The sequence below is a fragment of the Rousettus aegyptiacus genome, unplaced genomic scaffold (genome assembly GCF_014176215.1).
Source record: "Rousettus aegyptiacus isolate mRouAeg1 unplaced genomic scaffold, mRouAeg1.p scaffold_m13_p_3, whole genome shotgun sequence".
NCBI classification, from domain to species: Eukaryota; Metazoa; Chordata; class Mammalia; order Chiroptera; family Pteropodidae; genus Rousettus; species Rousettus aegyptiacus.
Genome location: NW_023416306.1, coordinates 115,084,643 through 115,100,582, shown reverse-complemented (window position 1 = coordinate 115,100,582; position 15,940 = coordinate 115,084,643). Strand labels below are relative to the sequence as shown.

The window sequence follows — 15,940 nt, the reverse complement described above, 5'->3', positions numbered from 1 at the left end:
TAGATGGCACTGCTTTTTAGCAAACTCAGTTCAGCTTCACTGAAGGCAGAGTAATATATTCTGTGGTTATTGGTAAATGATGCTCTTTCTCTGGTTTTGGTATTCTCTAGTCCCCAGCAAAGGCACCTGCAGCCCCATAGTAAGCTGGCTGACTGTACCCCAAGGCAGTAAGTTTTCAAGGCTCAGCCTGAGATAGTGGGATGCTTGTTACAAACCTAGATCTATTGGCTCCTCTCATCTGAATATGCAGCTGCTTATTAAAATAGTAGTAGACTCAGATAGCTAAAGAAGAATAAAGCCTATGTTTCTAAATTGACAGAAGCCTTCTTTGGGGGGGGGGCAGCATTTGAGTGTTATTACACCTTGCGTTGAGATAAGAATCTGTGCATAGTCTTTGCCCTAGCCAAGAAATGAGTCCACTACTTCTGGCAAGTGCTCCCTCATTCCCCATCCCCCAGCTTTCATGGTATGAAAGATTCTCTTTTTTTCCATTGTTTGTCAGTCAGCAACCTGGTCAGAGAAGAAGATTTGCCTCAAAGTTGTTAAAGATAGCTCCAAGTGTACCACACCCATACTCTAGTTCTTTAATGATGACTGTCTAACTCCAGCTCCTTTTCTGGTTTTACCATCCTGTGTATGGCAAATAGAACTTTGCCAAAAGTAACATCCAGCAATGAAGGGAGGTGTAAAGCAATCAGACACATACATCTATGATTGAATTATTCCTAATCTGGTGTCCCAGTTTATCTGCAAGCTACAGCAGTCTTTGGATCTTTATAGTTTGTTGTTGGTTCATGTTACAAGAGGTTATCTTTTTACCTGAGAGAGCTCGCTAAGGCAGTTATTAGGGACAGCTTAGTTAGTTCATTAGGGCAAAGAAGGTAAAAGCACTAATCTAAGAATTATCCACATTAGTCTGATTTCAAAGTGGAGGTTCCCAAAAGGCTAGGTAGGTGTGGAACAATGTGAACAAGCCCTCTTGTTTGAATCTTTGTCTACAGGTCACCGCAGTGCCATTGGATTCTTACTGCAATGACCGAAGTGCAGAATATGAGCGGCGAGTGCTGAAGGAAGGAGGGAATCTGGCAGCCAAGCAGTGTTTGTTAAATGGGGCCCCTGAACTGGCAGCAGACTGGCTAAATAGACGATCCCAGTTCTTCCCAGAGCCAGCTGGAGGACTGTGGAGCATTAGGCCTCAGAATGGCTGGTCTTTCATCAGGATTCCAGGTGAGTCCTCCATTCTCTTGAAATATGTTCCCAGCTTTGTGGTTTCAGATATATGGAATTCAAAGTTTTGGGAGTTTCTATTTTCTTTTTGCCCTTAGTAACATAGGTAAGAATACTTAAGTAATTTGTGACTTGAGAGAGAAGTGTGTTTTAGGTTTGTGTTTAAATGCTCTCCTTTGATAAGTTTACAGTTGAGCAAGGAATGCCACTCTTAAAAAGGGGGACGGGGTAGAAATATGCATGGTAGGAAAGGCTCCAGGTCGAGTGAGTACAGTTGTCTTGTGCCTTTGCCAGCGAGATGAATGAGAATGTCGTCACTCACAGAAAGCCTAGTTTAAGTAGCATAAACAGTGTCCTGCCCAAAGCACTAGAGATCTGAATGATAACCAGAAGAAAAACAGTGCGTTTTGTGCCAAAAGGCTAGCGGATTCCCAGACCTCCCAGGGTCAGGGTCGTGGGTTGAGAGGAAACTAGGATTTCATCTTTGCTTTAGTGAGACTACTTTTAAGGAAATTGAACACAGGGTTCATAGGCTCATGTTTTTTCCTTACACCTGCTGGCAAACTGGAGTGGTGGCTTAGAGCTACTATGTTAGTTTTGGTTGTCCACATTCTCTGATACTTTGATTATATTAATCTTATTGGCATGTAACAGAAGTAAACTGGAGCTAAGCATTCATTCAAAAGAGAGAATCTGCTGATTCTGGTTTTTCCATTTTAATGTTAACTTTGTCAAGTGTCAAGAGAACTTGGGTCAACCTATTAATAGCTGTGGGGGTGCTTTGAACTGGAAGATGCCATTTTGGGCATACAAGAGCAATATTATAAACAGTCTCATAGCTGACTTAGTACATGTGAAAGCAGTGGGTGAAGGTATATTGTTGAAAAAGGGGAAAACCCAAGTGTAAAGCACACCTGAATACTAATGAAAATAGAGGGATAGAATCTAGCAAGTATGAAAACCACAGAATCCCAGGCAGATGATGAGCACAGGTATTGAAGTAAGTTAACACCTTTTTCTTCATTTTCCCTTTTTCATTCTGACTGCTTAGTTCCCAGTACAGGAGTAGAAGGCTTATTGCTGGCGCTGTGGGAATCTCTTGTGGCTTTTCCTGTTCTTTGAAAGAAAAATGGACCTTGTTTAAATAGCAGGAAGTGTCTGAGTTCTTTTCGCATCGATAAAAAGCACCAGCCTCACTGGCTGTTTACTGTGAGAACCAACCAGCTCCTCACTGACCCTATTGTGCTCTGTAGACTGCTTGGGACAGGGCACTGAGGGGTGGGGAGGGTCACTGGAACCTGTATTTTATATTTCTTTTCTCTGGACTTTTACATTTTCTGTTCCCTGAGAAGGGTTGGTTCCATACATTCCTTGAGAGACTAACCAAAATCTTCTGGATTTCACACCTTGAAGGCATCTCCATGTTTCACCAGGTGAAGGATGTACAATCTCTTCAAAAAAGTCTCATCTCCTTGGTAAAAGGGGATATTAATCTGTTACCCTGATTTTACCGCCATAGGGTACATTGCTTTATCTCTGAGCAGAATTTTAACATTGGTCAGTAAGAACTTCTATGTAAGTGAAAATACTATAAGTTTGAACCATGGCATTATAGGAAAGACAGCAAGAAAGTAGGTCTGTTTGCAACATTTTTTGAGCTGTTTTAAAGAAAGAGCTAGACATAGGTTTGACTGGGAAAAATCAGCCTAACTTCTAGGAACTGGTGCTATTGTTGGCTCTGCGCCCTGCTTAGCAACGAGTTGTGCTCTTGTCCAGTGCAACTTTGGTAGCGCCAAAAAAACTGGGTAATCGGTACCAGGCCCAGAAGACATAGGTGTATACAGAGAAAGAAACCAATTTTTCTGCATAATACAACAGACTGACTTCCTTCATCTAGCATGCTTGTGAGAGAAGCAGAAATATTCATTGCTTAAGTGTTTTAAGGCTATTGCTTTAAGTCTCTTTCTTCTTAGGCCTTTTCCTTCAGAGCAATCCAAAGAAATTCAGTCTGTCAACTTCTACCTCCCCACCTACAAAATAACAAGCTAATAACAGATGCCACTTATTGTTTCTTTCAGGTGCATCAGAGTTCCATCTAAGTGTATGCACATCATCATCATCTGAGCTTTCCAAATCCTAGCATCAGTTAATTTTGATTAGCAAAGTAAAGTAGATGTGGGAAGCAGGAATGTGTGAAAACCATGATTTTGAGATGAATTGCAGCTTCTCAAAATTTAGACAAATATTTGTGATGTGGGAGAGAAGGGTAAACAGGCTACAGAAATCTGATGAGCTTAGCTTGACCATGCTTGCTCAATGTCTGAAAAGTATATGGGTTTTTCCCCCTACCTTCCTATGCTTTTAATGAGAAAAGAAAGAAACTTAACTGTCTCAAGCTGATTGGTAACTCTGTGGGGAATGTTTAGGAGCTATCAAAATCGAGGGACCCCAGGGAATCCAAATAAAGGAGAAAACCTTGAAGTTATTATGAAAGCCTTGCTGCCTGATCAGACTTGGAATTTATACAGGCCTTCTTGTCTGGTGCCAGCGAGAGGGCTTAGCAATCGGTTCTGTCCCAGCTGCAGTCATTTGATTGTGTTGGTAAGGAGACCAACAAAAAGAAGAGCATTTCAATAATCTAAACAGGACCAAACAAAGAGGCTGAACAAAGGTGTGTGCCACAACGTCGGGGGCGCAGGGCAGGGGGGGTGGAGGGAGAGATGTGGCCTGGCAGCGTTCCGAAGGTGGGAAAAGGGAGGCTGCAGTGCAGAGGAGTAAACATCCAGGACCTGTGGCTTTGTAGCAAACACAGAGTGGCTGATGATTTGTTATGGTGCTATCAGCACATCCGTTCTCATTTGGTTTATATAATAATTGTACACTTGGCAAATAGTGGCAAGAGCTGAGAAATGACTGTCGAGAACTCTTGGATTGCCCTGTAGTTCTGAGGAACAACCATGGGGTGCAAACCCAGAAACTAAAGATAGACAGTATGTTTTCTTAACAGTTTTCTTTTATACTTTTAGTGGTCAGCCATCTATGTCATATCTCTAGCCTTTTTCTCTTCCTTTTTGTGTGCCACAGTCACTTCCACATATACTCTTAAATCTCCCAGCCCCTTAAGCCTCATCTCTTTCCCCTCTTAATAACAGCAATTGTTCAAGGCATGTTTATAGACCAGTCTGCAAACAGGAAACTCTACTTCCTGAAATGTGATGGGAGTTGAATGATACTGAATGGATAAGATGAAAATTTGTGAGTTAAGTGTTCTTCAAAGATCTTTGGCTGAAATGATTTTTTTTTTTTTTTTTTTAATGGGAAGAGGAAGGAGACAGCACAAGTTAGTGAGTGAAAGCAGCTTTCATTTCACAGAAACCCAAAGTCAATCTTTCTGGAAAAACTGAACAAGCCCTAATGTCTTTATCAAATTACTGCTTAGAATAATGGCATTTACCAGCCAACCTATTAAAAATCATCCAGGAGAAGGAGTTTTGTTTTTTTTAAAGGCAAATGGGTTTGTTTATTTGCATTTCTTGGTGTTTAAGTTTCTCCAGGGGTAGGCAACAGCAACCCTTGTTTCTTTACATTCTCATGCTTTTAGGAGGTAAACCATTTAGTCACAGAACTAGCAGAAACATATCTAGAGGTAATATGGAAAAAGAAACATCAGATTTCTCGGGTCACAGCAGATATGACATGGACACACTTCTAAGACGTTCACGTGTACCTGCTGTCCCCTGAGTAGGGAAGCTTTCAAGTGCCTATGTCTGATTGGGAACTGTCATTTGGGAGGGAACCTACGCCTCCTTCTTCTAGGATATTTCTTTCCAGAGCACTACTGGGTCATAATTTAACAGTGCTTTGCATTCTTCTGTAGAGTACTTTCCTGCTTTCATGATGGGAAACATTCTGGTTGTAGTAATTTTGGTTGCATACAGCTTTGCAGTGAGTGATTTTGCTGCTTTAATTAAAAACAGTTTCTCCCTTCTTCCTTCTCTTCTCCATAGGCAAGGAGAGCCTCATCACTGACAGTGGAAAGCTATATGCCCTTGATGTCCTGCTGACTCGGCTCAAGTCTCAAGGACATAGGGTCCTTATCTACTCCCAGATGACCAGGATGATAGACCTACTGGAGGTAGGAGAAAGAACCTTGGGGATCTAGGACACCTTGACATTTAACTCTCAGAAATCAGATGTCTGTGACGAATGTCAGTCTTGCTTAACTGGAACTCAAAACTCGTCTTTGTGATTTATTCTCTAAATAGGAGGAAAAGTAGCTCTTGGCAGATGTGAGAGTATGCAAAGGATTTCTTTCACCTCCTTTATACCAATGAAATATAATACCCCTTACTACCTTCCTTTACGAAGGAAGAAATTCCCTAATTTTAAAGTAGATCGGAACCTAGGAATTTTTTTGACAAACCCAATGAGATTCTGTATGGAAAACAAGATTTGAGATTAGCTCTTGATGTGTAAAACCAGGACATGGCTATTCAACCTGAGTTAATGTAGCGATTCTCAACTCAACTACGCATTACAATCTCCTGGGGAAGCTTTAACAAATACTGATGTCTGGTCCCATCCCCAGAGATTCTTATTTAATGAGTTTGGAATGTGACCTGAGCATCAGGATATTTGAAAGCTCCTAAAGTAATTCTAATACGCAACCAAAGTTAACAACTTATGAAAGATAAAGCAGTGTCTCACTATGCAAGGCAGCTTTTGGGTTTTTTTAGTTATCTCTGTCGACATTCTCTGCTTTCTTGTTGTCTGAGTAGTGGCTTGTTACGGGAGAAGAAGTCATGGATGGACATAAGAACAGGAGAGTGAGAGTGAGGACAAATAATCACAAACTGCTAGAGTAGATCTTTAGTACAAGAAAGTTGGAGAGTCACACTGGTCAAGAAGCTAAAGCCCCTGGATGTCAGTAGTGTATAAATAATTTATGTTTTTCCATGCATCTTAAATATCTAAGGCTTCCTATTCTAACCCTGCTGCTCCACGGAGTGGTTGGCAGTAAAAAAGTGGGAATTGGACCATGATTATCCCTATCTAGGAATAAGGGAATGGGGTTATATCAGTACTGCAGGAGTGAAGGGGTAGCAGTAGGGAAGAATTTTTAGATTCTTTGGAAACCAAGGCTGGCTTGCTTAATTTTGAAATGAGTTTATTTGAATTTAGTGACAGGTTCTTTTTTAATAACCTAGCAGCTTCTTTTGGCTAGAGATATAAATGATATTTGAGGTCAGTTTAATCACTAAGTCTTATGTTTAGTATAGTGTTCAGCCTCTGAATGCTGTCAATTTATTGTTTGTATTATGAGTAGGTTACCTATATCTAAATGATGGAAACTGCTTATAGGTGATTGTAAGTCACTGTAAGAGAGGTCATTAAACCATTGTTTGATGTAAATCTTGACTGTGTTAAAGGTCCTCACAGCAATAATTCAAAATAAAAGGACTGCTCGCATATTTAATATTATGTTCAAAGCAAATGATGCCAACAGCCAAAACAAAATGAGTCATTTTCCTTCAGTGGGGCTCTTTTTAGATAAGGTGCACTTGCCTTGTCCTGAAGAGCTTGGTGAAGTAGTGATCTTAACACTGGTAAGAATTATAGAAAAAGCAATATGTTAAGGATTTTGTAACACAGGTGATAACCTTTCTTTTCCAAGGCTATATAAGTATATTATAGAGTCCTAAAAGTTGAATCATTTTAAAGGGAAATGCTAAGGGAAAGTGGATGAGCCATAATGAATGAATGAATGAATGAATGAATGAATGAATGAATAGAAATAATGATAATAATAATAAGCTTATTCTGGTATATTAAGGTGAGTGTAGGTGGTTTAAGTTTGGTACAGACCTACATTTTAGTCCCTCAATCTGTTAATGCACACTTCTAGGTACTCATAAATATTAATAAAATAAGTAAATCAAAGTATGGTAATGAATTTTGTTCAGGATGAATGCTGTAAACCTTACCCACCAGGGTCACTTCCTATCTCTAATCTAGCAGGTTTTTTTTCCATGCAGAGTGTGAACTTTGTGGGTAGGCTTTGCAAACAAGACAGCTTGAAACCTTTTCTAAGTGTAGTTGCATCTCTCTGGGGAATTCTGAATTAGGGAAATGTAAATTCAAAGCCTGAATTTCACAACTGCTACATTCCTTAGCCATATGTATAACATCCATCTAGGATGCTAAAGCCAGAAAATGTTGCAGCTGTTCATAGGTTTTACTGAAAAACTAAAATGAAACCATTAAACTCAAAATTAACTTTCCTAATAGTTCATTCCTTTTGTTGTTGTTGTTGTTTATTTGTTTTAATATTATTTACCTAATTGAACTATAGCCTGTGTTTCCAGAAGTTAGTCCCCAAATAAAATTTATTTTGTGGACATGGAGTGATGGTACCTACAGTGCTTATTAGTACATGTCTGGTCATTTATTGAAATGTAAATGTATTGTGGATGGCGGGAACAGTGCAGGATTAGGTCTACATTTCTTTACCTTTTCAAAGAGTATAATCGGTTTTTTAGTCACTTTCTTTTAGACCTTTTCTTTAAAGAAATATCTTGACCCTCACCTTGTTTCTTTATTAGCAGAATACTGAGGTTTTTATTTCTGTTTTAGATTTTTTAAAAAAATGTTTTTCAGGATTCTCTTTTGCCCTTGATATCCTGTACCCTGTTTGTCAAAAGGGAAAGAAAAGCTTCCGATAGAGCTGGAGTTAGGAACTTACAGCAGGCATTGAAGCTCTGTTGTGGGTATAGAGCATGTCAGCGTCTCTTTCATAAAACAGCCTTTTCGAGTTTTTTGTTCTGTGCCTTAGCCTGACTATCTGTTTGTCTATTTCTGGAACTCAGAAGAACTAGAAGCCAATAAAAACTAGAAGCCAGTAAAAATTCACATACTTCTATGTGGCCAGGTTTCCATATTGTGAGAAATACTAGGTCTGGGCATTTAGTATTTGCTCACTGTTCTCTAATGTGATTGCTAGCCTCCTTATCTTGGGCAAAAATCTGACTTTAATTTAAATTTCTTGTGAATATATCAGATCTTCTTCCAAATAGAATTCTGTAATCTGAAATGTTTTATCCTTTCCCATGGTAATAGTATTTCTGGATAGGGGATTTAAAAAGAAGACTGCTTAATTTTCAGGGCCAGGAACTTTTAGTGTGCCATGGGCAGAAGTCAAGAACAGAAATAGGGGAGGATATGATAGATCACTAAATGTTCTATCATGGGTTTAATTAATATTTACTGAGTCACCTGTAGGGTCTTGACTGGTCGGGGTACTATGGAAACAGACATCCCCTGTGCGGTTGGGATGGTAGTATCTAGCTGAATGTCAGACAAAACTTTTCCTACCACCACGATTTTTATCCTAGTTTAGGACCTCTCTACTACCCTGCCCCCCACCATATTCTAGTGGTTGCAGAGAGCTTTTAACTTTCTACAGATGACTTGTATTATCTCTGAGTCGTCTGAGATTCATTCCTGTTGCATCAAGCAACTCAGTGTTTAAGGAAATAAATCTCAATATTTTCTATGCAGTACAACAGAAGTACTTAGAAAGGGTCAGCCAACTGGTGCTATATGTGGTGTGATTGTTAAGTACTGAAACCCAGACAAAACTTAAATTGTACTAATATATGAAAATAGTGCAATGCAGAATTAGATCCAGATAATCCATAGCTAATGATGACATTTGAGACAGTGGGTTGTATAACTTGTTCAGTCAGCAAGTACCTCACTAGGGAAGGATTCATACTGAATAGACATTCTGTCATTTGTGAGCTGGCTTCTCTTAGGACTCCAAATTACCTTTGGGATCTATGATTCTGGACATAACTGAAAAGCTGGGTATTCTCAAACTGCCCCATAGAATGAAAAGCAAATTGGGGTCACTGTTAACTAGCATTTTCATTAGGTCTTAAGAATGATAGAAAGGATTATATCAGCTTACAACCATACTATATTTATTCTGTTTAGTTAATTTCTTTTTCATAGCAACTGTGAGCAAGGCACTGTGCGAGGCAGATGTAAATACTAGTTAAATGTGGTCTGTAACTACAAGGAATGTATTTAGTGGAGGGGATTATGTGTGTACACGTATGTTTATTGCAAACACAAATAACTGTCAAGCATACCCTCATACTAAGGCCAAAAAATAAGCATAAACGGAGCTGAAGATAGCTAAGTCACTTGAGGCTTTACATCGACAGTGACATCTGAACTTCAATAGAATTTCAGCCAACAGGAAGAAGGGCATTCCAGACTAGGAAGCCAGGTGTAAAAAAGGCACAGAGTTGGGAAGGTAGAAGATACTTGGGGAGAGTAGTTCACTGTGACTGAAACATATGGTATAGGAGAAAAGGAAATAACACAAGTAGTGTGAAGGCAGATTATGAAGGGCCCATGAATGCCCTGTGATTAGGTCTTGCTCCAAAAGTCTGTGTATTAAATAAGGAAGGGTGGCTGCCATGTTTCACTCACTTGGTACAATTTAAGTGAGAGATACCCTTGGTGTCTGCTGGATTCTGAATGTAAGGAAAGGCTGGATAATGGTTAGTCTTTTTTATCCCATAAACCCTCTTTATTATACAGGAATGCTAAGATTGTCACAGTTCCTACAAACCATAGTGAAGCCATCCAGCAAGTGGTAACCATTCTGCCATGGTCCTCAGTCATGGGAGTGAACTACAGAGAGAGTTGGGGGGTAACTGGGAATGTCGTGCCATCTTTAAAAGGTACCTAACTGCAAAACTCAGCAAATAGACAGTTTCTAATTAACCAGATTTTAGCTGCTGGTTTTGTAAAGAGTTTATTGAGCAAGGCTCTTAAGACTAATCTTTAAAACCTTTTGATGTTTTCATTGAGTAGAGATCTTTTTTTGGAGATCAGTGATTTCTAAAGTTAATTTTCAAAAGTGCTAGGAATACTATCAAATCATTCATTAAAATTTATTTGTATTTTAACCAAGTAACATTGAATTTTATACTAAATTATTAGATGTTTTTAGGATTATAGGAAAACCGAACTAGGAATGGAAGTGGGCACAGTTCTTGCAATTTAATAGTTGGAAGAAATTAGATATTTCTTTACAAACGAACATTTGCTTAAGTATATTTTCTGAACAGCCCAGAATTTTAAAGAGACATTAGAATAACTCTGGTATAGCTAGAAATTGTGAATGAAAGAAATCCTGAATTGCTTTTTAGCTCATTCTTTATCTTTTAGATATTATTCTGTGGTGTTGGTGTAAGGATGTAGACATTCCTCTATTCTGCTTTTAATCGCTTTTTCCGTGTCCATTTACTTGTTTTCGAAGCGATTTACTGAAATAGGATCTAAACTAATCTAAGCCTTCTGAAATCCCACTACTCCCCTGGGTGGAAGAGCAAAGGATTAAAGCAGTAAACTGTAAAGATTCACTTGTGTTGCCTCAGTAACAGGCTCTCTGTAAGCAGCGTTAGCTTGATTATGGTCTAGGATTAATATCTCTGGTGTTGTGCTGAACTTTGATATACAAGGGATGTGATGCAGTATCTACAAGAAGATACATTTGTCAGTGCTCTCACTGAGGTTAGACGTTCTACTTTAAAAGGCAAAAAGTGCCTGTGCAAAAAGCCCACCTTTTGGTTAAAGTCCTAATCTGTGGGATGTCTGTCTGTATGATCTCATTGTTTTGTTGTTCTGGATGGTGGTATTCTCTGATTGGATTAACTGCCAAAGTATAGTGAGCCTTTAAATACCATCATGCTATTATTTTTTACCTTTTTTCCTAAATTCCACCTTATCCAAAACACCTACTCTTCTGCCCATAACCCTGTTCCATTATAAGGTTATACCACTAAAGGTGAACTTGAACCTCACTGTGGCTAAATATTTTCTGCCCCTCTTTGATTATCAAAGCCCTTAAAGAATTACCTGGAGACAGAGGAAATAGTTTAAAAATACACACACATACACACACACACACACACACTCACAGTGAAGATGTGCACCTCAGTGAACTTGTCTACATGTCAGCCAGCTTCATTTCACAGCTATCCTAGCCAGAGACCTTTGCTGAGCCATTAAGGATTTTTGGCACTTACTTGCTCTAAGGGTAGGCTGCTACATAAACTGCACCAGCCGCATCATGTGCTGAAATACCCAACCAAGTATAAGAGCTACATATGAGATTATTGCTATCAAAGAATGTTTGAGCACAGAAAATGAATTATCACAAACATCTATCTCCCTAATGTAGAAATGATTAGCCTTTTTCAAAAGGGAAAAGTTATTTTAGAACTGAAATAACTTTTATAGTGTTTCTTGTAACTAGGCAGCTGTGTTGAGATTTTGTTAATAGTTCCTCTACAAATGGTCCTTTTGAACTGTAATCCATATTATCAGAGGTAAAGAAGGAGGAAATCATTTTTTATTTGAATATCATATGGAAGAGGAATTGAAACTTCTAAGAATGGAGATATGATGTCCTCTCCATTGCATCTCTTAAAACCTCTTCTTGGTTCTTAAAAGTTGTAATTCCTCTTACATATTATGTCAGGAACATTCTCTACCATGGAAAGTTACCTCGTCTTATGTTTACTCTGATGCCTTCCTTAACAGTGATGCATGCAAGCTCTGCTGGGAAAAAGAAGCTTAGTCTGTAAATTCAAGGACTTTGGTCAATAAGGATTTGCTGGGAAGAAACACGTTAGGGCAAGTGTTACTTAGTCCATAGCTATTAGAAATACCTGGTTGGTAATTGAAAAGCCATTTTGGTTTGAAGATTTAGGTTTTTGTGTATGTATGAGTGGGTATTTGTTTTTCATAAAACACAGAAATCTTCAGGAGTAAGAGTAGTTTCCAATTTGAAATAAGGTAGATGTAGTCTTCAGGTTACCCCCGATTCTTATACAGACAGTGGACTCCTTTACAAATTAAATTCTTTTGCTTTCACCTCATTCTGGATATGACTTGCCTCCATTATGGATGAAGTAAAAGGTAGTTAGATGCCTGTGGGGGAGGGAATACAGAATTTGCATCAGACTATGTTTATATCTTTTCCTCTTGATTTGCAGGAATATATGGTTTACAGGAAGCATACCTATATGAGACTTGATGGCTCATCCAAAATCTCAGAGAGACGAGACATGGTTGCTGATTTTCAAAACAGGTAATGTTAACAGGAATTACAGAAATCCTCTTTTGACTTCTCTCTACTAGTGCTTGAGATCATGAGTTTAAAAAAAAATACTAACACATCTGTTTTTTAAGTGATCATGATATGTTGTTCCTGCCATTTCAAGAGGTAGCTAAATCTATCAAAAGCAGGTTAGATCTATGTGTATGTGAGAGGAAAAAGGAATACTTGGTATTTTTGTTTTTGAAATCTACTTTCTTACAAAATCAGTGCCTGTTTCTTTGGGCAATAAAATGACTTCTGATTATGATCCCAGACCTTCATGTGGATTATGTATCTATAGAAAAAAATCCACAAGGCTATATTGCTAAATGTTAATAGTGGCTATCTCTGGGTGTTGACTTATAGTTTATTTTATTTTATTTTATTTTATTTATTTATTTAGCTTACCTGTTTGACGTATGAGTTTTAAAAAATATACTTTCTTTTTTATGTTTTTCCCTCTAGCATTATAGTAGTACAATACAGTATGACAGATTGCACTAATGTGCATTTTATTCAGCTGGCAGCTCTCAGTTACAGCACTTCTCCTACCTGATAATGAGCCTATGAAATTTCAAATACTGGTTGCTGATGGCTTACAGAGCCATAATTATCCTAAGTGCAGGTTCTCATTGTAATAAGCAGAGTCCGATTACTGCTCTCTCCAAGGAGAAAGCCAAGCTCTGCTAGTGACAGGTCTGCTGAACTCCACCCTTAATTTTCTTCCTTAAACCTGGACAACTAAGGAATAAAATAGATCTTAATGTTCTGTAAATCATAACATTCTGAATTTCTGGCCTTTAATTGTGAAGTCTGTTAATATTTAACTTTTGAGTTCTTGGGAAGAAAATTAAGCACAGCTATTTGTATTTAGGTTACAATTTTTTAATTCTTTCAGTTTTAAAGCATGGATTACTTTAAATTTAAAACAGTTTAACATAAAACACATTCATAATTCAATATAGACTATCCTCTGAGAGTTTTTGCTATTGCACAATCCTATACAATAGAGCATGGGTAAGGAAATAATATCCTGATGTTTTGGGTTACAGTGTATACTTAGGCCAGTAACTTCTAAGTTAAACTATACATCTGAATTTAGGTGGCTTTTAACTAACAATAGAGGGGAAGGTCTGCTTTGGACCTGTTTCTCTTTGTTATCTTGGAGCAACTCTGTGGATGGCTTAACCTAACTTCTCACCTAGCAGAAGCTATCAGGAGTTTCTTAAATTGAATTGAGACATGTATAAGGATAATAGTGCCTCTAGCCCCACCACATTGTTATGCCTCCAACCAAAAAAGTTTACCAAATGATCATCTTTTCTTGATTCTGAAATCAAATGAAATATATTTTACTATGTCCTTATGTACTCCAACCTAGGAGTTCCCACAGACAATAATCTTATGTACAGTATCTGTAGACTGTGTTACCAATGACTGTATTTTCCCCCAGATTGCCTGTATTTTCTCTAGGCATGCTAGCACCTCTGTGATATTGGCACACTGGTATGAGGTGGCATGGGTTGTGTGTTAGAAGAAAAGCCAAGTAATGGGTATTTTACCTACTTCTGTTTGTGTTTATTTTCCACTAATATGTTTGATATTTTACACTTGAGGATCTCATTAACAGCAAAAATTTTTTCCCCCCAATAACAATTGGCATCTTTACATATTAAAATGCCTACTTAGGAAAATTTGAGGAATATTTAATGAAGAAAATAAGAATTACCCACAATTTCATCACTGTTAACATTTTGATATATTCCTCTTGTCTTTAATGTGTGTGTGGTTATAGTTACATGTTGACACCATATTATAGATACAATTATGTGTCCTGATTTCTTCACTTATCATAAACACTTTCACATATCATTTAAAGTCTTTGTAATCATGATTTTTTTCAAAACTTGTTTATTTAAATTAGTTTCAAGTATACAGTACATTGGTTAGACATCTATATAGTTCATAAAATGATGCCCCCAATTGCTCCCTCCCTACCCTGGCCCTCCATCTAGCCATCATATTAATGCATTCCCTATGTCATGCTCTCTGTCCCCGTAACCAACTAGCAACTACTAATTTGTACTCCTTTAACCGTTCACCCCATTCTCCCAGCTCCCAACCTCTCTCCCCTCTGTCAGTCACCAAATTGTCCACTGTATCTGTGAGTCTATTTTTGATTAGTTTGTTCTTTCTGTTCCTTAGATTCTGCATATAAGTGACATCATATGATATTTATCTTTCTCTGATTTATTTCACTCAGCATAATAACCTCTAGGTCTATCCATGTTGTTGCAAATATAGTCATTATTTTAATGACCAATATCCATTACACTGGGTGTATTATATACTACTTTTCTATTGTTAAAATGTTGAGACCATATCTTTGTTTATAAATCTTTGCCACTATTTTAGATTATTTTCTTAATATAGATTTAATGAAGGGGAATCACCAAGTGAACATTTAAGACTGAATATTGTCAGATTGCTTTGTAGAGAGTTCTGCTGGTTTAGATTCCAACCAGAGCTGTAGTATGTTGACTTCTAATGATTTAGTCTTCTGAGTTGTAGAGCTACAGCTGTTACTGAAGCTGCCCAATTCTCAGAAAACTAGACTATATGTTCCAGAGCTTAGTATATTTATAGTAGAAAATGTCAGTAGATGTAACTAATTTATGACTTATAAGAACTCATTTAACTCGTGAAGCAGTTATTTGGGCAATCTTAATATCACACAGTAGTTTTGAAAAGTGTAGCTCTAAAAGAAGGGTATTTTCACCATTAAATTGTACTGTTATGTACTTAGTAAATATCTCATTTTTCACAGCTTTTATGGGAAACCTTACTTGAAATTTCAAACCCCACAGCTAAGAATGACTTAGGGAACAGTGAGGTTTTTTTTAGATTCAACATTTGAATTACCACCACTTTAACAACCTGCATCTAGTATTAGGCAGAGTGAAAAACAGACCCAAGTCTCCTTCCTGGCCTACAACGATCTAGATAATAAAGTTGAGATTATGACTAGGAAATGATCTCCTATATCTCATGTATAGACATGAACTGTGCCTATACACACCAGAAATTTATCAGCAGACTCCTCCAAATGGGGAAAAAGTTATCAACTTATAAACTTGAGTGGCTGCAGTAGGCCAATGTAGGGTAAAGACAGGTGTTTTTGAAAACAAAAAAAGCATGCCTTGCCAAATATTTTCATTATTATTAATGAAAAGACATCAAAAGAAAAATTATAGTTTCAACTGGAAAGCCCTGTGGCTCAAAGGTCAGCCAGAGTAAACAAGAACTCCTATAAAAAGCCATTTACATTCCCTACATACAAGATTTATTTATGAGGGATCCTTCCAGGAAAGAGTCTCACTGAGACTAAAGACTGGCCAGGATGTCCTGACTGGGCAACATTAAGAACATGTGACCATTGCGTGATCCTAGTAGCTATTCACAGGTCTTTGCTCTGGGGGTGCTTCTGCTTCACTTCTTCATCCCTCATGACATTTACCAAATGGATGCCACTGA

General features: G+C 37.9%; 1 protein-coding gene across 2 annotated transcripts in view; it reads left to right on the top strand.

Moving 5' to 3' along the window:
* INO80 (INO80 complex ATPase subunit) overlaps nucleotides 1–15,940 on the top strand; it is a 104,007-nt gene that overhangs the window by 69,618 nt on the left and 18,449 nt on the right. For both annotated transcript variants that reach the window (XM_016152255.2, XM_016152254.2), the window contains exons 26-28: nucleotides 1,002–1,227; nucleotides 5,235–5,362; nucleotides 12,303–12,397. In XM_016152255.2, the coding sequence (XP_016007741.1) occupies nucleotides 1,002–1,227; nucleotides 5,235–5,362; nucleotides 12,303–12,397 (449 nt within the window). The remainder of the gene's footprint in view (nucleotides 1–1,001; nucleotides 1,228–5,234; nucleotides 5,363–12,302; nucleotides 12,398–15,940) is intronic.